Source organism: Fistularia commersonii, chromosome 13, assembly GCF_037954325.1.
Source record: "Fistularia commersonii isolate RoL2024-O1a breed Wild chromosome 13, RoL_Fcom_v1.0, whole genome shotgun sequence".
Classification (NCBI taxonomy): Eukaryota; Metazoa; Chordata; class Actinopteri; order Syngnathiformes; family Fistulariidae; genus Fistularia; species Fistularia commersonii.
Genome location: NC_141296.1, coordinates 3416551 through 3440635, shown reverse-complemented (window position 1 = coordinate 3440635; position 24085 = coordinate 3416551). Strand labels below are relative to the sequence as shown.

The 24085-nt window shown below is 42.7% G+C and overlaps 3 protein-coding genes and 2 pseudogenes across 14 annotated transcripts in view; all 5 read right to left on the bottom strand.

Moving 5' to 3' along the window:
* The window catches only part of LOC147227582 (protocadherin alpha-C2-like), a 188947-nt gene that overhangs the window by 33115 nt on the left and 131747 nt on the right, over positions 1 to 24085 (bottom strand). Inside the window, exon 1 of one of the 10 annotated variants that reach the window (XM_086157807.1) lies at positions 1284 to 3798. The exons of the other annotated variants lie outside the window; for them this stretch is intronic. Coding sequence (XP_086013933.1) covers positions 1284 to 3662 — 2379 coding nt within the window. The 5' untranslated portion in view covers positions 3663 to 3798. Of the gene's footprint in view, positions 1 to 1283; positions 3799 to 24085 lie in introns of those variants that run through there. 10 annotated transcript variants of the gene reach the window in all.
* LOC147227602 (protocadherin alpha-3 pseudogene) lies at positions 5703 to 8230 on the bottom strand (annotated as a pseudogene). The gene has a single exon (XR_015107051.1). The product of XR_015107051.1 is annotated as a protocadherin alpha-3 pseudogene (transcript).
* On the bottom strand, positions 10139 to 13384 carry LOC147227601 (protocadherin alpha-3-like). Its single transcript, XM_086158789.1, has one exon. It carries the CDS (start codon positions 12539 to 12541, stop codon positions 10139 to 10141), a length of 2403 nt encoding a protein of 800 aa, XP_086014915.1. The 5' UTR covers positions 12542 to 13384.
* Positions 14564 to 18395, bottom strand: LOC147227600 (protocadherin alpha-10 pseudogene; annotated as a pseudogene). The gene has a single exon (XR_015107003.1). The product of XR_015107003.1 is annotated as a protocadherin alpha-10 pseudogene (transcript).
* LOC147227599 (protocadherin alpha-3-like) lies at positions 18647 to 23062 on the bottom strand. The gene has a single exon (XM_086157867.1). The coding sequence runs from the start codon at positions 22239 to 22241 to the stop codon at positions 19635 to 19637; it is 2607 nt and encodes an 868-aa protein (XP_086013993.1). The 5' UTR covers positions 22242 to 23062; the 3' UTR covers positions 18647 to 19634.

Here is a 24085-nt window from a genome sequence, read left to right as displayed (position 1 = left end):
TGTATAACTATTTCCATTTGTGCTAATAAAGACCTAAATGTGAACCCCCCCCCCCCCCCCCCCCCCCCCACTGATGTCACATAATGTGTCATAAACCAAATTCACATTTTGAAAAATTAAAGCCTAAATGAACTTCTGTATTCAAACAACTTCAATATCTGATAAAATCAAAAAGGCTGCAGGTCACTTTTGGCCACATGAAAATGTTGTCGTCTTATAAGCAGAACCCAGGAATACTTTGTTTTGGAGGGGAAATGTACAATTGTAAGATTTAACAAGTGAATCAATGTGTTCTTGCAAATTTGGCTGAAACTTAACTTGTAAATTCTATACAGTACACGATTATTTACATATTTTCGAATTACGAAATGTACAGTAGGGTTAGAAAAAGAAAAAAAAATAGTTTGTGAATCTTCCTTTGCGATTTTCAAGCCGAGTTACGTCTATGTGAGTTCCGCTACTGCTTATTGGACAGTTCATAAACACGCGATTAGTAACACGGAAGTAGGGAAGCCGTGGAAGCGTGGGTATTGTAGTTCAAGAATGTCTAAGAAATCTCTCCAAAGAAGAAGCAGCCCAAACACAACATTAACAAAAGCAAACCGCCACGTTCCACAAATAATACAATGACACCGGAAGGCCATGTTTCAGCACCAGGGACAGCGCCGCTGATGCAAAATACTGACTATTTCCATGAGATGTTCCCATCTGTGCCTTCCCTTGCAAAACTACAAGTTCACTTTTGGAATAATTATGTACCAGAATGTTCAAACATGTCAGAGGTTTGTTTTTTAAAAAGATCAAAACAGAATTAACTCAACAACCAGTTTAAGAAGGGGCAGAAATCATGAGTAAACCTGGTAAAGGCACAAGTCCATACTTGTTACAACAGTGGCATTAATAAGATAGTAATGATAAAGATTGAAAAAAATAAAGAATAATAATTACAACAACAATGACAGTGAATGACATACCTTGACTTTACTGAATAAAGTCCTGGGTATTGGGTAAAGCACTGGGTAAAGAGTTGGTTCCTTATATCGTTCAACCTCCACCTTGAACTTTTCTGTCTCAACTACAGCAAAGCTCACCACTGTCTCAGAGAAAGCATACATGTCCTGCACCCCCCAACTTCCTGTATGGCCCATCAACTTCATTCCTTTACGAAACCATGTTTTAGTTATGGAAGACATATCTGTTGCTGTGTATAGGACTTTCACCATGGTGCAACTCCATGTGATCCATGACTATCATGGAGTAAGAGCTAAAAGTGATGGGCTTACCTTGTCTTTACTGGGTAAAGTCTGAGTCCTGGTAAAAGTGTCTCCTCCGTTAATACTGATCAGCTCCGCATCCGCGGGCGGAAACGGCCCGGGGAAAACCACCATGTCACTCTTCAGTGTGTCTGAGCTGAAACACACGTCGTACTGCTGAGTAGCCTTAGAGTAAGACCAGCTCCCGTCAGGGTGGGTGGTGATCATGGGGGCGCCATACCTGCCGAAACCATCGTCTGTCCTGTGACACCTGACCGCTATCAAAACGATCAGGCTCAGCAGGAAGATGGCCGACACCGACGCGATGGCGATCAGCAGGTACAAGTTCAAATCGGAGAAAGTCTCCTCCTTGATGGTCACATGTCTGAACTGAGTCTGGATGTCAGGTGGACTTTCCACCACCACCACGTCAATAGACACGGTGGCCGAAAGGGAGGGTTCTCCGTTATCGGACACCGACACCACCAAGGGGTGGGTTTTCAGGTCGTTGTCGCTCAGTCTCCTCTTAGTCCTGATCTCCCCGGAGCTGCTTCCGATGCGGAACAGGTTGTTTCCTTTGGGCTCGGACAGGTGATAGGAGAGCAGCGCGTTGTATCCAGAGTCTGCGTCTACAGCCCTGATCTTTGCCACAAAGTATCCCGCCTCAGCAGAGTAGGGGATGTTCTCACTGTTAACCGAGCCGTGCTCAGAATAGGGCGCCAGGATGTTGGGACTGTTGTCGTTCTCATCCAGGATATAAACGTTGACCGTCACGTTGCTGCTGAGCGGAGGAACACCAGAGTCTGTGGCCTGAACTTTGAACTGAAACGCCTTCAACTCCTCGTAGTTAAACGACTGCAAACTGACAATTTCTCCGGTGTCTGAATTCACAGTGACCATGGAGGCGACGTCTCTGTTCTTGGCAGAAGTGCTGATCAACTGGTAGTTTGATTTGGCATTTTCGTTTAAATCAGAATCCATTGTAGTCAGCACATGCATCACAGTGTTACTCGGACTATTTTCTTTCACATAAATATTAATTGGATTTTCTGTAAACACGGGTGGATTATCATTAACATCAGAAATATGAACCGTAACGACGCTTGTGCTCGACTGAGACGGTGTTCCTTCATCCGTGGCTATAATAGACACATTGTACAGGGAGACAGACTCTCTGTCAAGAGGACCGTCAACAAGCAACGAGTAGTAGTTTTTATAGTTAGATTTTAACTTAAACGGCACCGATCCAGCAATCTTACAGTTCGTCAGGCCGTTCTTTCCTGCGTCTTTATCAGTGATTGTCACCATGGCAACGGCGGCACCTATTTCTGCATCCTCCTTCACTGGACTCATGAGCGATGTCACCAAGATCTCTGGCGCATTGTCATTGACGTCCATTACTTCCACTAACACCTTGCAATGTGAAAAACGAGGAAAGGGGCCTTTATCTCTCGCTTGAACACGAAACTCATAGGCCGGGATTTCTTCATAATCAATATTCCCCTTGACAGAGATTTCCCCAGTAATTTCATTTAAATTAAACTTCACTTCAGGGTTCAAGCGTCCCATTTCAACAAATGAGTAAATAAGTTCAGCATTAACGCCCTCGTCTAAATCAGTAGCTGATAATGTCAACAACACTGTGCCATTAACAACATTTTCCTCTACTTGCACCTTGTACAGTGATTTACTGAACACAGGAGAATTATCGTTTGCATCCAATACATTAACTCTGATCTGCATAGAACCCGATCTGGGAGGTTTCCCTCCGTCTAACGCAGTCAGTGTGAGTTCAACAACCGCCTGCTTTTCTCGATCCAGCGCTTTTTGTAGCACCAGTTCAGGAGACACGTTGTCATCCCCTGAGCTCTGTACATCCAGCACAAAATACTCATTCGGGGTTAGTTTGTACGTCTTTATGCCGTTTGAACCCACATCTTCGTCATGGGCCACTGGTAGCGGAAGCCTCTCGCCGGTATAGGACGACTCAATCATATCGATTTCTCTCATTTTTTCCACAAACTCAGGTGCATTATCATTAATATCATTGATCACAACCTCAATACGATGGAGGCTCCGAGGATCAGTCAGCACGGCTTCCATGTTTAAAGAGCACTTCGGAGCGTGAAGGCAAATCTCCTCCCGATCTATTCTCTCCGTCACTATCAGCAGCCCCGTTTCCCGATCTATGTCAACATATTGTTTTTTATACCCGGAGTGAATCTGAAGACCGGTAGATTTGACTTGCTGGATGCTGAGATTTAAATCCTTGGCGAGATTTCCCACCGCCGTCCCTTTGTCCACCTCCTCTGACACGGAGTAGGAGATCTGAGCCTCGGTCCAGTCGCGGAGACAAAGCAGAGCGAAAAACACGACGAAAATATTATCCCGGTGTTCCCAAGAAGCCATCGCTGCTCCCGCATATATCCCAGATACTTCCAGGCTGATTTTACATCCGAGAAAAAAACCACAACGATCCTTCCTAAGAATGCATCCTCGCTTCGGTTCCTCGCCGTAGCTCGAACAGACGCGATTTCCACAAAGAACGACCGAGTCGTGACGTTTTCTGAGGGGTTTGCCCACACTGACGCAAGACACTTTTTTTTGCATGGTCTCCAGCGACATCTAGTGATATGATAATGTATGAACAGTCCGAAACAAAACGGGTTGACGAATATCAGGTGTAACACATTTGTAGTAGTGTACTTTTACCAAGATTTTTCCCACATTAATATCAAATGCTGAACAAAAGGACCACTTCTTATATCAAAATTGCTATTCACAAGCATACTTTTGCTTCCTCTTCATAGTTGAAATAGTCATTGCTTAATGTAATTGCCAGAAAACAAGAAAAATACTCCGCTTTAGTAATATCATTTTGCAAAATGACAACGATGAAAAGACCTAAAGACTGAATGGGACGCGGGCAGTTTCAGCACCATGGAGAGCTCCAGTCACATCAGCACATCCCCTCACAGGAACCAGTAAAGTACATAAAGGGAATAGAAGAACTTTTAAGGTCCAGAAAGGAGGAGTGGCTGCATTCATGTGTGTCAAATAAGATACTGAATTGTCTTTGTTCCAGCATTTTAGGCGGGAAAATAACTTGAAAAGAAATCAGAAGTTATTTCATGGAATTCATTGGAAAAAAAACAGGAGCCTTGATCGACACTAAAAGTTTGGCATCATGCCCTGTCCTGCAGTTTAGACACACACACGCACACACACACACACACACACACACACACACACACACACACGCACAAATACAAAGTAAGAAAAAAACGCCCAACAGCGTTTTGTCAAGATGGAAGTCATCACAACACCCCAAAAATCTGTCCATTTCCTAGAATCCAATTTGATTACAATGCCAGAGAACCATTTTCTCACAAAGTCATATTGATATCTCAGTTCTATTGTAGCCTCTCTCAAATCTACCAAATAAAATATCTGCAAAATCTTTCGTGGTTACATCAGTTTCTATTTTATCTTTAATTCTGGTACTGGACTTGGTGAACATAGGCAGGGTATCTATGTGTTGACATTGGACCGACAGTCTGCGATGTCGTGCTTGACACTGAGCTGCGTCAAATGGCTTCGGAAAAGAAGATGTGAATCTATGACAGCCAAACGGGCTCAATGATTATAGTTTACCACCATAGTCATGTCCTCATTTCTATCAATTAAACAAAAAACTAAAACAAGTATTTAGGGCTTTTAAACAATTGCTATTCAGATTGATCATGAGGTGATGTGGATTAATTTAGATGAATCATGATAAATGTCAAATCATAATAAAGTAATTTTATTTTGTGGGGGAAAAAAGACTCATGACAGATAGTGATATAAAGATATTTACAAACTTAAAATATTTAAAAAAAGAAAGAGATGTTACAGCTAGATTTCAAAAAACAACAACCAATCAGAATTTTGGCTATTTTATCCATTTATTGAATCAAATACGGCTCAATAATGATGTATCCCTCTTATACCTTTAGGTTGTTATAATCTGAGCAATGAAGTTACCTCAGTAGGCTACTTGCAAAAACAAAACAAAGTCAATGAAGAGTGCAAACTCCTTAATGTTGGTCAGGTGTACTTCTTGTGTTTTTGTTTTTTTTGTGACGATTTTTCTTTATTTGTTGCTTTTTTTTGGACATAGACTTTTAATTGAGAGGGCATTTATGCTGTTCAAAGTCGTCCAACCTGACTGAGCCTGTTTTGCCAACAGATAGCTGTCTTGCCCCAATCCGCAGTGGTGAGTGGAATTGTGGGACTTTGAGTGATTGTGTGCTACGCACTCGTTTAAAGCTATAAAATGTAATCAAATGAATAATGCAAATTATGTGTTTTCTAGGAAAAACTGAAAATCTTTGACAGTGCAACATATAAAAAAAAGATACAAAACCACTGACTTCAGCATTCCTTGCAACAATTTCCTAGCTTTGTTCAGATGTAACAAACACACCTTACCTTGTCTTTACTGGGTAAAGTCTGAGTCCTGGTAAAAGTGTCTCCTCCGTTAATACTGATCAGCTCCGCATCCGCGGGCGGAAACGGCCCGGGGAAAACCACCATGTCACTCTTCAGTGTGTCTGAGCTGAAACACACGTCGTACTGCTGAGTAGCCTTAGAGTAAGACCAGCTCCCGTCAGGGTGGGTGGTGATCATGGGGGCGCCGTACCTGCCGAAACCATCGTCCGTCCTGTGACACCTGACCGCTATCAAAACGATCAGGCTCAGCAGGAAGATCCCCGACACCGACACGATGGCGATCAGCAGGTACAAATTCAAATCGGAGAAAGTCTCCTCCTTGATGGTCACATGTCTGAACTGAGTCTGGATGTCAGGTGGACTTTCCACCACCACCACGTCAATAGACACGGTGGCCGAAAGGGAGGGTTCTCCGTTATCGGACACCGACACCACCAAGGGGTGGGTTTTCAGGTCGTTGTCGCTCAGTCTCCTCTTAGTCCTGATCTCCCCGGAGCTGCTTCCGATGCGGAACAGGTTGTTTCCTTTGGGCTCCGACAGGTGATAGGAGAGCAGCGCGTTGTATCCAGAGTCTGCGTCTACAGCCCTGATCTTTGCCACAAAGTATCCCGCCTCAGCAGAGTAGGGGATGTTCTCACTGTTAACCGAGCCGTGCTCAGAATAGGGCGCCAGGATGTTGGGACTGTTGTCGTTCTCATCCAAGATATAAACATTGACCGTCACGTTGCTGCTGAGCGGAGGAACACCAGAGTCTGTGGCCTGAACTTTGAACTGAAACGCCTTCAACTCCTCGTAGTTAAACGACTGCAAACTGACAATTTCTCCGGTGTCTGAATTCACAGTGACCATGGAGGCGACGTCTCTGTTCTTGGCAGAAGTGCTGATCAACTGGTAGTTTGATTTGGCATTTTCGTTTAAATCAGAATCCATTGTAGTCAGCACATGCATCACAGTGTTACTCGGACTATTTTCTTTCACATAAATATTAATTGGATTTTCCGGAAACACGGGAGGATTATCATTGACATCAGAAATATGTATGGTAACGACGCTTGTGCTCGACTGAGACGGTGTTCCTTCATCCGTGGCTATAATAGACACATTGTACAGGGAGACAGACTCTCTGTCAAGAGGACCGTCAACAAGCAACGAGTAGTAGTTTTTATAGTTAGATTTCAATTTAAATGGCACCGATCCAGCAATCTTACAGCTCGTCAGGCCGTTCTTTCCTGCGTCTTTATCAGTGATTGTCACCATGGCAACAGCAGCGCCTATTTCTGCATCCTCCTTCACTGGACTCATGAGTGACGTCACCAAGATCTCTGGAGCATTGTCATTGACGTCCATCACCTCCACTAACACCTTGCAATGTGAAAAACGTGGGGGACTTCCTTTATCTCTCGCTTGAACACGAAACTCATACGCCGGGATTTCTTCATAATCAATATTCCCCTTGACAGAAATTTCCCCAGTAATTTCATTTAAATGAAACTTCACTTCAGGGTTTAAGCGTCCCGTTTCAACAAATGAGTAAATAAGTTCAGCATTAACGCCCTCATCGGAATCAGTAGCTGATAATGTCAACAACACTGTGCCATTAACCGCATTTTCCTCTACTTGCACCTTGTACAGTGATTTACTGAATACAGGAGAATTGTCGTTTGCATCCAGCACATTAACTCTGATCTGCATAGAACCCGATCTGGGAGGTTTCCCTCCGTCTAACGCAGTCAGTGTGAGTTCAACAACCGCCTGCTTTTCTCGATCCAGCGCTTTTTGGAGCACCAGTTCAGGAAAGTCACTGTCATCGCCTGAGCTCTGTACATCCAGCACAAAATACTCATTCGGGCTTAGTTTGTACGTCTTTATACCGTTTGAACCCACATCTTCGTCATGGGCCACCGGAAGGGGAAGCCTCTCACCAGTATAGGAAGATTCAAAGATTTCTATTTCTTTCATTTTTTCCATGAATTTCGGTGCATTATCATTAATATCATTGATCACAACCTCAATACGATGGAGGCTCCGAGGATCAGTCAGCACGGCTTCCATGTTTAAAGAGCACTTCGCAGCGTGAAGGCAAATCTCCTCCCGATCTATTCTCTCCGTCACTATCAGCAGCCCCGTTTCCCGATCTATGTCAACATATTGTTTTTTATACCCGGAGTGAATCTGAAGACCGGTAGATTTGACTTGCTGGATGCTGAGATTTAAATCCTTGGCGAGATTTCCCACCGCCGTCCCTTTGTCCACCTCCTCTGACACGGAGTAGGAGATCTGAGCCTCGGTCCAGTCGCGGAGACAAAGCAGAGCGAAAAACACGACGAAAATATTATCCCGGTGTTCCCAAGAAGCCATCGCTGCTCCCGCATATATCCCAGATACTTCCAGGCTGATTTTACATCCGAGAAAAAAACCACAACGATCCTTCCTATGAATGCATCCTCGCTTCGGTTCCTCGCCGTAGCTCGAACAGACGCGATTTCCACAAAGAACGACCGAGTCGTGACGTTTTCTGAGGGGTTTGCCCACACTGACGCAAGACATTTTTTTTTGCATGGTCTCCAGCGACATCTAGTGATATGATAATGTATGAACAGTCCGAAACTAAACGGGTTGACGAATATCAGGTGTAACACATTTGTACTAGTGTACTGTTACCAAGATTTTTCCCACATTTATATCAAATGCTGAACAAAAGACCACTTCTTATATCAAAATTGCTATTCACAAGCATACTTTTGCTTCCCCTTCATAGTTGAAATAGTCATTGCTTAATGTAATTGCCAGAAAACAAGAAAAATACTCCGCTTTAACAATATCATTTTGCAAAATGACAACGATGAAAAGACCTAAAGACTGAATGGGACGCGGGCAGTTTCAGCACCATGGAGAGCTCCAGTCACATCAGCACATCCCCTCACAGGAACTAGTAAAGTACATAAAGGGAATAGAAGAACTTTTAAGGTCCAGAAAGGAGGAGTGGCTGCATTCATGTGTGTCAAATAAGATACTGAATTGTCTTTGTTCCAGCATTTTAGGCGGGAAAATAACTTGAAAAGAAATCAGAAGTTATTTCATGGAATTCATTGGAAAAAAAACAGGAGCCTTGATCGACACTAAAAGTTTGGTATCATGCTCTGTCCTGCAGTTTAGACACACACACGCACACGCACACACACACACACACACACACACACACACACAAATACAAAGTAAGAAAAAAACGCCCAACAGCGTTTTATCAAGATGGAAGTCATCACAACACCCCAAAAATCTGTCCATTTCCTAGAATCCAATTTGAATTCAATGCCAGAGAACCATTTTCTCACAAAGTCATATTGATATCTCAGTTCTATTGTAGCCTCTCTCAAATCTACCAAATAAAATATCTGCAAAATCTTTCGTGGTTACATCAGTTTCTATTTTATCTTTAATTCTGGTACTGGACTTGGTGAACATAGGCAGGGTATCTATGTGTTGACATTGGACCGACAGTCTGCGATGTCGTGCTTGACACTGAGCTGCGTCAAATGGCTTCGGAAAAGAAGATGTGAATCTATGACAGCCAAACGGGCTCAATGATTATAGTTTACCACCATAGTCATGTCCTCATTTCTATCAATTAAACAAAAAACTAAAACAAGTATTTAGGGCTTTTAAACAATTGCTATTCAGATTGATCATGAGGTGATGTGGATTAATTTAGATGAATCATGATAAATGTCAAATCATAATAAAAATAATTTTATTTTGTGGGGGAAAAAAGACTCATGACAGATAGTGATATAAAGATATTTACAAACTTAAAATATTTAAAAAAAGAAAGAGATGTTACAGCTAGATTTCAAAAAACAACAACCAATCAGAATTTTGGCTATTTTATCCATTTATTGAATCAAATACGGCTCAATAATGATGTATCCCTCTTATACCTTTAGGTTGTTATAATCTGAGCAATGAAGTTACCTCAGTAGGCTACTGGCAAAAACAAAACAAAGTCAATGAAGAGTGCAAACTCCTTAATGTTGGTCAGGTGTCCTTCTTGTGTTTTTGTTTTTTTGTGACGATTTTTCTTTATTTGTTGCTTTTTTTTGGACATAGACTTTTAATTGAGAGGGTATTTATGCTGTTCAAAGTCGTCCAACCTGACTGAGCCTGTTTTGCCAACAGATAGCTGTCTTGCCCCAATCCGCAGTGGTGAGTGGAATTGTGGGACTTTGAGTGATTGTGTGCTACACACTCGTTTAAAGCTATAAAATGTAATCAAATGAATAATGCAAATTATGTGTTTTCTAGGAAAAACTGCAAATCTTTGACAGTGCAACATATAAAAAAAAGATACAAAACCACTGACTTCGGCATTCCTTGCAACAATTTCCTAGCTTTGTTCAGATGTAACAAACACACCTTACCTTGTCTTTACTGGGTAAAGTCTGAGTCCTGGTAAAAGTGTCTCCTCCGTTAATACTGATCAGCTCCGCATCTGCGGGCGGAAACGGCCCAGGAAAAACCACCATGTCACTCTTCAGTGTGTCTGAGCTGAAACACACGTCGTACTGCTGAGTAGCCTTAGAGTAAGACCAGCTCCCGTCAGGGTGGGTGGTGATCATGGGGGCGCCGTACCTGCCGAAACCATCGTCCGTCCTGTGACACCTGACCGCTATCAAAACGATCAGGCTCAGCAGGAAGATCCCCGACACCGACACGATGGCGATCAGTAGGTACAAGTTCAAATCGGAGAAAGTCTCCTCCTTGATGGTCACATGTCTGAACTGAGTCTGGATGTCAGGTGGACTTTCCACCACCACCACGTCAATAGACACGGTGGCCGAAAGGGAGGGTTCTCCGTTATCGGACACCGACACCACCAAGGGGTGGGTTTTCAGGTCGTTGTCGCTCAGTCTCCTCTTAGTCCTGATCTCCCCGGAGCTGCTTCCGATGCGGAACAGGTTGTTTCCTTTGGGCTCGGACAGGTGATAGGAGAGCAGCGCGTTGTATCCAGAGTCTGCGTCTACAGCCCTGATCTTTGCCACAAAGTATCCCGCCTCAGCAGAGTAGGGGATGTTCTCACTGTTAACCGAGCCGTGCTCAGAATAGGGCGCCAGGATGTTGGGACTGTTGTCGTTCTCATCCAGGATATAAACGTTGACCGTCACGTTGCTGCTGAGCGGAGGAACACCAGAGTCTGTGGCCTGAACTTTGAACTGAAACGCCTTCAACTCCTCGTAGTTAAACGACTGCAAACTGACTATTTCTCCGGTGTCTGAATTCACAGTGACCATGGAGGCGACGTCTCTGTTTTTGGCAGGAGTGCTGACCAACTGGTAGGTTGATTTGGCATTTTCATTCAAATCAGAATCCATTGTAGTCAGCACATGCATCACGGTGTTACTCGGACTATTTTCTTTGACATAAATATTAATTGGATTTTCCGTAAACACGGGCGGATTATCATTGACGTCAGAAATATGAACCGTAACGACGCTTGTGCTCGACTGAGACGGTGTTCCTTCATCCGTGGCTATAATAGACACATTGTACAGGGAGACAGACTCTCTGTCAAGAGGACCGTCAACAAGCAACGAGTAGTAGTTTTTATAGTTAGATTTTAACTTAAACGGCACCGATCCAGCAATCTTACAGTTCGTCAGGCCGTTCTTTCCTGCGTCTTTATCAGTGATCGTCACCATGGCAACGACGGCGCCTAGTTCTGCATCCTCCTTCACTGGACTCATGAGTGACGTCACTGAGATCTCTGGAGCATTGTCATTGACGTCCATCACTTCCACTAACACCTTGCAATATGCAATACGAGGTGGTGTTCCTCTATCTCTCACTTGAACACGAAACTCATAAGCAGATATTTCTTCATAATCAATATTCCCCTTGACAATGATTTCGCCAGTAACTTCATTTAAATCAAACTTAGCATTGCGGTCAAAATCAATCTTGTCTTTGAACGAGAAAATAAGTTCCCCATTAACGCCCTCGTCTAAATCAGTAGCTGATAATGTCAACAACACTGTGCCATTAACCGCATTTTCCTCTACTTGAACCTTGTACAGTGATTTGCTGAATACGGGAGAATTATCATTCACATCCAGTACATTAACTCTGATCTGCATAGAACCCGATCTGGGAGGTTTCCCTCCGTCTAACGCAGTCAGTGTGAGTTCAACAACCGCCTGCTTTTCTCGATCCAGCGCTTTTTGTAGCACCAGTTCAGGAGACACGCTGTGATCGCCTGAGCTCTGGACATCCAGCACAAAATACTCATTCGGGGTTAGTTTGTACGTCTTTATACCGTTCAAACCCACATCCGCGTCATGAGCTCTCGGCAAGAGATGTCTCTCACCAACGTAGGAAGATTCGGGAATATCTATTTCAGTGAGTTTTTCCGAAAATGCTGGATCATTATCATTAATATCATTGATCACAACCTCAACACGATGGAGGCTCCGAGGATCAGTCAGCACGGCTTCCATGTTTAAAGAGCACCTCGCAGCGTGAAGGCAAATCTCCTCCCGATCTATTCTCTCCGTCACTATCAGCAGCCCCGTTTCCCGATCTATGTCGACATATTGTTTTTTATACCCGGAGTGAATTTGAAGACCGGTGGATTTGACTTGCTGGATGCTGAGATTTAAATCCTTGGCGAGATTTCCCACCGCCGTCCCTTTGTCCACCTCCTCTGACACGGAGTAGGAGATCTGAGCCTCGGTCCAGTCGCGGAGACAAAGCAGAGCGAAAAACACGACGAAAATATTATCCCGGTGTTCCCAAGAAGCCATCGCTGCTCCCGCATATATCCCAGATTCTTTCAGGTTAATTTTACATCCGAGAAAAAACACAACGATCCTTCCTATGAATGCATCCTCGCTTCGGTTCCTCGCCGTAGCTCGAACAGACGCGATTTCCACAAAGAACGACCGAGTCGTGACGTTTTCCGAGGGTTTTGCCCACACTGACGCAAGACATTTTTTTTTGCATGGTCTCCAGCGACATCTAGTGATATGATAATGTATGAACAGTCCGAAACTAAACGGGTTGACGAATATCAGGTGTAACACATTTGTACTAGTGTACTGTTACCAAGATTTTTCCCACATTTATATCAAATGCTGAACAAAAGACCACTTTTTATATCAAAATTGCTATTCACAAGCATACTTTTGCTTCCTCTTCATAGTTGAAATAGTCATTGCTTAATGTAATTGCCAGAAAACAAGAAAAATACTCCGCTTTAACAATATCCTTTTGCAAAATGACAACGATGAAAAGACCTAAAGACTGAATGGGACGCGGGCAGTTTCAGCACCATGGAGAGCTCCAGTCACATCAGCACATCCCCTCACAGGAACTAGTAAAGTACATAAAGGGAATAGAAGAACTTTTAAGGTCCAGAAAGGAGGAGTGGCTGCATTCATGTGTGTCAAATAAGATACTGAATTGTCTTTGTTCCAGCATTTTAGGCGGGAAAATAACTTGAAAAGAAATCAGAAGTTATTTCATGGAATTCATTGGAAAAAAAACAGGAGCCTTGATTGACACTAAACGTTTGGTATCATGCTCTATCCTGCAGTTTAGACACACACACGCACACACACACACACACACACACACACACACGCACAAATACAAAGTAAGAAAAAAACGCCAAACAGCGTTTTATCAAGATGGAAGTCATCACAACACCCCAAAAATCTGTCCATTTCCTAGAATCCAATTTGATTACAATGCCAGAGAACCATTTTCTCACAAAGTCATATTGATATCTCAGTTCTATTGTAGCCTCTCTCAAATCTACCAAATAAAATATCTGCAAAATCTTTCGTGGTTACATCAGTTTCTATTTTATCTTTAATTCTGGTACTGGACTTGGTGAACATAGACAGGGTATCTATGTGTTGACATTGGACCGACAGTCTGCGATGTCGTGCTTGACACTGAGCTGCGTCAAATGGCTTCGGAAAAGAAGATGTGAATCTATGACAGCCAAACGGGCTCAATGATTATAGTTTACCACCATAGTCATGTCCTCATTTCTATCAATTAAACAAAAAACTAAAACAAGTATTTAGGGCTTTTAAACAATTTCTATTCAGATTGATCATGAGGTGATGTGGATTAATTTAGATGAATCATGATAATTGTCAAGTCATAATAAAAGTAATTTTATTTTGTGGGGGAAAAAAGACTCATGACAGATATTGATATAAAGATATTTACATACTTAAAATATTTAAAAAAAGAAAGAGATGTTACAGCTAGATTTCAAAAAACAACAACCAATCAGAATTTTGTCTATTTTATCCATTTATTGAATCAAATACGGCTCAATAATGATGTATCCCTCTTATACCTTTAGGTTGTTATAATCTGAGCAATGAAGTTACCTCAGTAGGCTACTGGCAAAAACAAAACAAAGTCCTGCAGAGTGCAAACTCCTTAATGTTGGTCAGGTGTCCTTCTTGTGTTTTTGTTTTTTTGTGACGATTTTTCTTTATTTGTTGCTTTTTTTTGGACATAGACTTTTAATTGAGAGGGTATTTATGCTGTTCAAAGTCGTCCAACCTGACTGAGCCTGTTTTGCCAACAGATAGCTGTCTTGCCCCAATCCGCAGTGGTGAGTGGAATTGTGGGACTTTGAGTGATTGTGTGCTGCGCACTCGTTTAAAGCTATAAAATGTAATCAAATGAATAATGCAAATTACGTGTTGTCTCGGAAAAACTGCAAATCTTTGACAGCACAACATGTAAAAAAAAGATACAAAACCACTGACTTCAGCATTCCTTGCAACAACTTCCTAGTTTTGTTCAGATGTAACAAACACACCTTACCTTGTCTTTACTGGGTAAAGTCTGAGTCCTGGTAAAAGTGTCTCCTCCGTTAATACTGATCAGCTCCGCATCTGCGGGCGGAAACGGCCCGGGGAAAACCACCATGTCACTCTTCAGTGTGTCTGAGCTGAAACACACGTCGTACTGCTGAGTAGCCTTAGAGTAAGACCAGCTCCCGTCAGGGTGGGTGGTGATCATGGGGGCGCCGTACCTGCCGAAACCATCGTCCGTCCTGTGACACCTGACCGCTATCAAAACGATCAGGCTCAGCAGGAAGATGGCCGACACCGACACGATGGTGATCAGCAGGTACAAGTTCAAATCGGAGAAGGTCTCCTCCTTGATGGTCACATGTCTGAACTGAGTCTGGATGTCAGGTGGACTTTCCACCACCACCACGTCAATAGACACGGTGGCGGAAAGGGAGGGTTCTCCGTTATCGGACACCGACACCACCAAGGGGTGGGTTTTCAGGTCGTTGTCGCTCAGTCTCCTCTTAGTCCTGATCTCCCCGGAGCTGCTTCCGATGCGGAACAGGTTGTTTCCTTTGGGCTCGGACAGGTGATAGGAGAGCAGCGCGTTGTATCCAGAGTCTGCGTCTACAGCCCTGATCTTTGCCACAAAGTATCCCGCCTCAGCAGAGTAGGGGATGTTCTCACTGTTAACCGAGCCGTGCTCAGAATAGGGCGCCAGGATGTTGGGACTGTTGTCGTTTTCATCCAAGATATAAACGTTGACCGTCACGTTGCTGCTGAGCGGAGGAACACCAGAGTCTGTGGCCTGAACTTTGAACTGAAACGCCTTCAACTCCTCGTAGTTAAACGACTGCAAACTGACTATTTCTCCGGTGTCTGAATTCACAGTGACCATGGAGGCGACGTCTCTGTTTTTGCCAGAAGTGCTGATCAACTGGTAGGATGATTTTGCGTTTTCATTTAAATCAGAATCCATTGTAGTCAGCACATGCATCACGGTGTTACTCTGACTATTTTCTTTCACATAAATATTAATTGGATTTTCCGTAAACACGGGAGGATTATCATTGACGTCAGAAATATGAACGGTAACAACGCTTGTGCTCGACTGAGACGGTGTTCCTTCATCCGTGGCTATAATAGACACATTGTACAGGGAGACAGACTCTCTGTCAAGAGGACCGTCAACAAGCAACGAGTAGTAGTTTTTATAGTTAGATTTCAATTTAAACGGCACAGATCCAGCAATCTTACAGTTCGTCAGGCCGTTCTTTCCTGCGTCTTTATCAGTGATCGTCACCATGGCAATGGTGGCGCCTAGTTCTGCATCCTCCTTCACTGGACTCATGAGTGACGTCACCAAGATCTCCGGAGCATTGTCATTGACGTCCATCACTTCCACTAACACCTTGCAATATGCAATACGAGTTGGGGTTCCTTTATCTCTAACTTGAACACGAAACTCATACGCCGGGATTTCTTCATAATCAATATTACCCTTTACAGAAATTTCACCAGTATTGTCATTTATATTAAACTTTACATCAGGATTCAATTGTCGTGTTTCCACAAATGAATACACAAGTTCAGCATTAATGCCCTCATCTGAATCAGTAGCTGATACAGTCAACAACACTGTGCCATTAACAACATTTTCTTCAACTTGCACCTTGTACAGTGATTTACTGAATATGGGGGGATTATCGTTTGCATCCAGCACATTAACTCTGATCTGCATAGAACCCGATCTGGGAGGTTTCCCTCCGTCTAACGCAGTCAGTGTGAGTTCAACAACCGCCTGCTTTTCTCGATCCAGCGCTTTTTGCAGCACCAGTTCAGGAGACACGCTGTGATCGCCAGTGCTCTGTACATCCAGCACAAAATACTCATTCGGGGTTAGTTTGTACGTCTTTATACCGTTTGAACCCACGTCTGTGTCCTGAGCCACCGGCAGAGGATGCCTACCACCAGCATAGGTCGACTCTATCATATCTATTTCGTTTATCTCATCCAGAAAATCGGGTGCATTATCATTAATATCATTGATCACAACCTCAATACGATGGAGGCTCCGAGGATCAGTCAGCACGGCTTCCATGTTTAAAGAGCACTTCGCAGCGTGAAGGCAAATCTCCTCCCGATCTATTCTCTCCGTCACTATCAGCAGCCCCGTTTCCCGATCTATGTTGACATATTGTTTTTTATACCCGGAGTGAATCTGAAGACCGGTAGATTTGACTTGCTGGATGCTGAGATTTAAATCCTTGGCGAGATTTCCCACCGCCGTCCCTTTGTCCACCTCCTCTGACACGGAGTAGGAGATCTGAGCCTCGGTCCAGTCGCGGAGACAAAGCAGAGCGAAAAACACGACGAAAATATTATCCCGGTGTTCCCAAGAAGCCATCGCTGCTCCCGCATATATCCCAGATACTTCCAGGCTGATTTTAAATCCGAGAAAAAAACACAACGATCCTTCCTATGAATGCATCCTCGCTTCGGTTCCTCGCCGTAGCTCGAACAGACGCGATTTCCACAAAGAACGACCGAGTCGTGACGTTTTCTGAGGGGTTTGCCCACACTGACGCAAGACATTTTTTTTTGCATGGTCTCCAGCGACATCTAGTGATATGATAATGTATGAACAGTCCGAAACAAAACGGGTTGACGAATATCAAGTGTAACACATTTGTACTCATGTACTGTTACGAAGATATGCAGCACATTTATGTTACTGACTGAAAAAAGCCCTCTTCTGATATGAAAGTTCTATTCACGAGCATAATTTCTCTTTGCGTTCAATGTTGAAATAGTCACTGTTTGATTTAACTGCTAGAAAACAAGAAAAAGAATCCTCTTTCACATTATTATTTCCAGAAATCACAACAAAGAAAATACCTAGAGACTGAATGGAACACGGGCAGTTTCAGCACCATGGAGAGCTCCAGTCACATCAGCACATCCTCACATGATTTGTTGAAGTAAAAAAAAAACAAACGTAAAAGACCAATTTGGTCATGAAAGGGAATGAGGGCTGCATTCATGGCAGCACATATGATTTTGAATGGTCTTTGTTCAGCACATTAGGAAAAAAAAACACTTTGTTTTAGTTGGAATTGTTTGAATTGAATTCAGTGCAAATATTCATCAGCTTTCTTGCCTGCAGTGAGACTTTGCCTATATGCTCTTTTTTGTGGAAGATGTTTGTGATGAAACGATGCTTCTGAAGAAAATATGCTTATTATCTGAACCCATCTCTATGCAGTTGAAAATATATTGTCCTCAGTGGAAAAGTACGAAGAAGTGTGTGAAACTCACACGAGGGGACCAATAAGTCAAAATCGTAGCATGTACTCAGCTTCGGTGAATAAGATGTCTATTACTTCATCAAACATCTGTCTTCCAAACAATGTGTGCCTCTTCATTTTGTGAGTAGAACCAAGTGATCACACCAGCACATCTACGAACTGATAGCACGTTGACCTCCTCTCAATGGATACAAACCCAGTCCTGCCCTGTGTATTTTGTAATCTCCTGCAGACGAGTTTGTTCTGTGTAAGACTTGTATCTTTTGAGGAATCAAAAATAAACATCCAAAGACCATTCTGACTATTCTTTGTTATTCACCAATGTTCTTAAAGTAGCCTCCAAAAAATTTCCACGACACTGTAATGCATTTAAGACACAGCCAAACCCACGAACGCACACACATATGCAAAAACAAACATCCGCACATGCGTGCACACACACATTCACCCAATTGAAAATAAACAGCTTTGCATCTCGATAGAACTGATCATAACACATCTATATTCTGTCCATTTACTCAAAGCACATACAAATGCAATTCCAAAGAACCATTTAAACACAATGTGATATCATTAACTCACATCTTTAAGGGATTGTTTCATCCCTACCTAATACAGTATCTGCATTATTTACCGTGGTTACATCAAGTTTGGCATGCTATTCAAGACACACCACTTGATCTACTTCATCACACAAGGAGTTCAAAGAAGTGATCTAAAGTGTGTTCAAGATTTTGAGCAAACTGCAACACGTGAAGTCTTTGGCCAAGAGGGGTTCAGTTTTATTGGTTATTATAAATTTGATTTGTGGAGCTGGGCGGGGTTGGTGGGCATGGGCAGTGTACCTATGTGTTGACATTGGACCAGCACAGTATGTGATGCTTTGTTTGACACTGAGTTGTGTCAAATAGTTTCAATAGAGTAAAAGTCAACATTTGACAACCAAAAGGGCTTTATAAAGACGGTGAATTTCATCAATCGTCCAATTGCCTTTAACTTTTCATTAACCTACTAAAAAAATACTTAGGGCTGTCCAACAATTACAAATTCTATTCCCATTGATCACGTTACTATTTGGGATTAATTTGAATGAAATATGATAAATACCAAATCATCATTAAAATTGTTTGTATTTGTTGGCAAAAAGACAAAAGACAGGAGGCGATTTGAGGAAGACTCTGCTCAAATCGACTCTGTGTGGACATATTTACACATATTTACACATGTCCAGATGTCTAACTAAAAACTTACATGAAAACAAAATAACTTTTTCTTGTTACTACCCGCTTTTATCAAATTCATATCTATACTAATGTGGCCTCACTGAGCAAACATGCTGAAAAAGACTAACTTGTTCACATTATTTGAGGCCACAACATTCTGTGAGGGTGGTCTGTCATAAACTTGGCATTGCAATCTTCTAAGTCGGACACTTGAAAAATCGAAATATATTCCTACAGTCTGAAGAAGAAGTTTAATGTTGGTTGATTGGCCTTCCTTCTTTGTGTGTGTGTGTGTGTGTTTTTTTTTTCTTCCTAACAGATAGCATTGGAGCACCAATCCACAGCGGTGAGTGGAATTGTGGGATTTTGAGTCTTTGTGTTCTCTATGGCTATAAAATGTGATCAAATGGATAATGCAAACTACCGGTACTCGTTTATCTGGTTTAAAGCACAACTTTTAACTGCCATACAGTTAGAAATAAATATAAAATCACTTATTCAGCATTCCGAATGGTAACTTTCTAGTTTTGTTCAGATAAATCAAACAAACCTTACCTTGTCTTTACTGGGTAAAGTCTGAGTCCTGGTAAAAGTGTCTCCTCCGTTAATACTGATCAGCTCCGCATCCGCGGGCGGAAACGGCCCGGGAAAAACCACCATGTCACTCTTCAGTGTGTCTGAGCTGAAACACACGTCGTACTGCTGAGTAGCCTTAGAGTAAGACCAGCTCCCGTCAGGGTGGGTGGTGATCATGGGGGCGCCGTACCTGCCGAAACCATCGTCCGTCCTGTGACACCTGACCGCTATCAAAACGATCAGGCTCAGCAGGAAGATGGCCGACACCGACACGATGGCAATCAGCAGGTACAAGTTCAAATCGGAGAAGGTCTCCTCCTTGATGGTCACATGTCTGAACTGAGTCTGGATGTCAGGTGGACTTTCCACCACCACCACGTCAATAGACACAGTGGCCGAAAGGGAGGGTTCTCCGTTATCGGACACCGACACCACCAAGGGGTGGGTTTTCAGGTCGTTGTCGCTCAGTCTCCTCTTAGTCCTGATCTCCCCGGAGCTGCTTCCGATGCGGAACAGGTTGTTTCCTTTGGGCTCCGACAGGTGATAGGAGAGCAGCGCGTTGTATCCAGAGTCTGCGTCTACAGCCCTGATCTTTGCCACAAAGTATCCCGCCTCAGCAGAGTAGGGGATGTTCTCACTGTTAACCGAGCCGTGCTCAGAATAGGGCGCCAGGATGTTGGGACTGTTGTCGTTTTCATCCAGGATATAAATGTTGACCGTTACGTTGCTGTTGAGCGGAGGAACACCAGAGTCTGTGGCCTGAACTTTGAACTGAAATGCTTTCAACTCCTCGTAGTTAAACGACTGCAAACTGACTATTTCTCCCGTCTGTGAATTCACAGTGACCATGGAGGCGACGTCTCTGTTTTTGCCAGAAGTGCTGATCAACTGGTAGGATGATTTTGCGTTCTCATTTAAATCAGAATCCATTGTAGTCAGCACATGCATCACAGTGTTACTCGGACTATTTTCTTTGACATAAATATTAATTGGATTTTCCGTAAACACGGGCGGATTATCATTGACGTCAGAAATATGAACCGTAACGACGCTTGTGCTCGACTGAGACGGTGTTCCTTCATCCGTGGCTATAATAGACACATTGTACAGGGAGACAGACTCTCTGTCAAGAGGACCGTCAACAAGCAACGAGTAGTAGTTTTTATAGTTAGATTTTAGCTTAAACGGGACCGATCCAGCAATCTTACAGTTCGTCAGGCCGTTCTTTCCTGCGTCTTTATCAGTGATCGTCACCATGGCAACGGCGGCGCCTATTTCTGCATCCTCCTTCACTGGACTCATGAGTGACGTCACCAAGATCTCCGGAGCATTGTCATTGACGTCCATCACTTCCACTAATACCTTGCAATATGCAATACGAGGAGGACTTCCTTTATCTCTCGCTTGAACACGAAACTCATAGGCAGGGATTTCTTCATAATCAATATTCCCCTTGACAGAAATTTCACCAGTATTTTCATTCAAATCAAACTTAGTATTGTGGTTAAAACCCACCTCCTCTTTAAACAAGAAAATAATCTTGGCATTAACGCCCTCATCTAAATCAGTAGCTGATAATGTCAACAACACTGTGCCATTAACCACATTTTCTTCCACTTGAACTTTGTACAGTGATTTGCTGAATATGGGGGGATTATCGTTTGCATCCAGCACATTAACTCTGATCTGCATAGAACCCGATCTGGGAGGTTTCCCTCCGTCTAACGCAGTCAGTGTGAGTTCAACAACCGCCTGCTTTTCTCGATCCAGCGCTTTTTGTAGCACCAGTTCAGGAGATACACTGTGATCACCAGTGCTCTGTACATCCAACACAAAATACTCATTCGGGGTTAGTTTGTACGTCTTTATACCGTTTAAACCAACATCCGCGTCCTGAGCTCTCGGCAAAGGATGTCTCTCACCAACGTAGGAAGATTCGGGAATATCTATTTCAGTGAGTTTTTCCGGAAATGCTGGATCATTATCATTAATATCATTGATCACAACCTCAATACGATGGAGGCTCCGAGGATCAGTCAGCACGGCTTCCATGTTTAAAGAGCACTTCGCAGCGTGAAGGCAAATCTCCTCCCGATCTATTCTCTCCGTCACTATCAGCAGCCCCGTTTCCCGATCTATGTCAACATATTGTTTTTTATACCCGGAGTGAATCTGAAGACCGGTAGATTTGACTTGCTGGATGCTGAGATTTAAATCCTTGGCGAGATTTCCCACCGCCGTCCCTTTGTCCACCTCCTCTGAAGCGGAGTAGGAGATCTGAGCCTCGGTCCAGTCGCGGAGACAAAGCAGAGCGAAAAACACGACGAAAATATTATCCCGGTGTTCCCAAGAAGCCATCGCTGCTCTCTCATATACTCCAAATTCTTTCAGGTTGATTTTACATCCGAGAAAAACCACAACGATCCTTCCTATGAATGCATCCTCGCTTCGGTTCCTCGCCGTAGCTCGAACAGACGCGATTTCCACAAAGAACGACCGAGTCGTGACGTTTTCTGAGGGGTTTGCCCACACTGACGCAAGACATTTTTTTTGCATGGTCTCCAGCGACATCTAGTGATACGTGAGTGAAAGAACAGTCTGAAACTCAACGGAATGTCGCGGATAAGATTCAGCAAAGATGAACTGGTGTAAAGTGCTTCTAAAACTTGCAGCGCATGTGTATTAGTTCCTGAATAAATGTAAACTTCTCACATGAGCAGTGTTCTAAAGATTCCCTTGCCATTCACTGACATACATTCGCTTCCCTTTCAATGTTTAAAACGGCTATTTTTTGATTCAACCGCTAGAAAACAAATGAAACAATCTCTGCTTTTAAAGATAGTGTTTTGTAAAATGACAACAAGGATCAGCCCTTACGCAAGACTGGAAGGAACTCGGGCTATTTCAGCACCTTGGAGAGCTCCATGCTACATCAGCGTTCACTCACTGGATCTACCAAAGTACAAAATAGTAAGACAAGACCACTTTGGTACTGAAAAGGTGTGAGGGCTGCATACACGGGCATCACAAATTACCCTGAAAGGTCTTTATCCGGCATATTAGATAGGATTTTCTAAAAAAAAAAAAAAATGTCGAAATTGACCACAATGCAAAAATCATCAGAGGTTATGACTGAAATTGAAAGATGGGCAAAATACTCAGTACTGCATTTAAGACACACACGCACACAAATATTCAGAGATAAACAACAGCTCTGCATCTCGATAGAACTCATCACAACGCAACCGAATTGTGTCAAGATTACTTGAAGCAAATATAACTACAGTTCCAAAGAACCATTTCTACATGAAGTTATAACAGCACCTCCGATCTTTCAAGGTTTCTTACATTCCCCACCAAATAAAATATCTGCACCGTCTACATCAATGTCTGCTTTCTCTCTAAGTTTGGCATGATGTCCAAGAAATACCACCTGATCTAAATCATTATCCAAGGAGTGTTCTAAGGTGTGTTCAAAATTTTGTGCGGATTTTGTGGTATTTATGATGACTTTTGTCCAAATTGGATTCAATTTCATTACTGTTATCAGTGTCATTTTTGAGCTGGGTGGATTTGGTGAACATATGCAGAGTATCTATCTGTTGACACTGGACAAACACTGTGCGGTGTTTGGCCGGACAGTTAAAAGTGTCAAATAGTTTGAATAGAATATATGTGGATATGTTATGACCAGAAAAAGGAAAAAAAAAACCACACACATCTGCTGCCCAGTTAGACATGCGATGACCAAACAGGCTTCAAATGATTATGGTATCATATCACCACTGTCATTTCATCACCTGTATTCTTTAAATAACTAACTAACTAGCTATCTCACCAACTAAGGGATGTCAAACAGTTATGATTTATATTTGGATTGATCACATGACTGATGAAAAGTTATTTCTAGATTTAAATGATCAAACTGCTTACCACAATTTTGTCTTTTTTTTCCATCGTTTGATTGAAATACATGTCACTATTAATGCATTCCTCTTATAACCAACTGCTGAAGGAGAGTAACTTGTTCACATAATCAGAGGCCAAAACAGTCCATAAGGTTGTTTTATCAAAAGCTGTGCGATGAATTCCTGCAGTGTCCAAAAAACTTAACATTGGTCAATTGTCCTTCATGTATTTTCTAAAATTGCATTTTATTGTTTGGGACATGAAACTTTAGGGCCTTTACATTGTTAAGGGTCTTCCAACCTGACCAAGTCTATTTTGCCAACAGATAGCAGTGGAGGACCAATCTGAAGTGGTGAGTTGGATTGTGAGATTTTGAGTCATTGTGTGCTCTGCATGTGTTTACTGTATATTACATGTAATCAAATGAATCATGTAAATTACATGTTTTTGGTTAATAGTGAAATCTTTGACAGCCACTACACTTAAAAACAGATATAAAACCACTG

Excerpts from the sequence above, each read along its gene's own strand:
- LOC147227601 (XM_086158789.1), bottom strand. The coding sequence starts at position 12,541 with ATGGCTTCTTGGGAACACCGGGATAATATTTTCGTCGTGTTTTTCGCT.
- LOC147227599 (XM_086157867.1), bottom strand. The coding sequence starts at position 22,241 with ATGTCGCTGGAGACCATGCAAAAAAAATGTCTTGCGTCAGTGTGGGCA.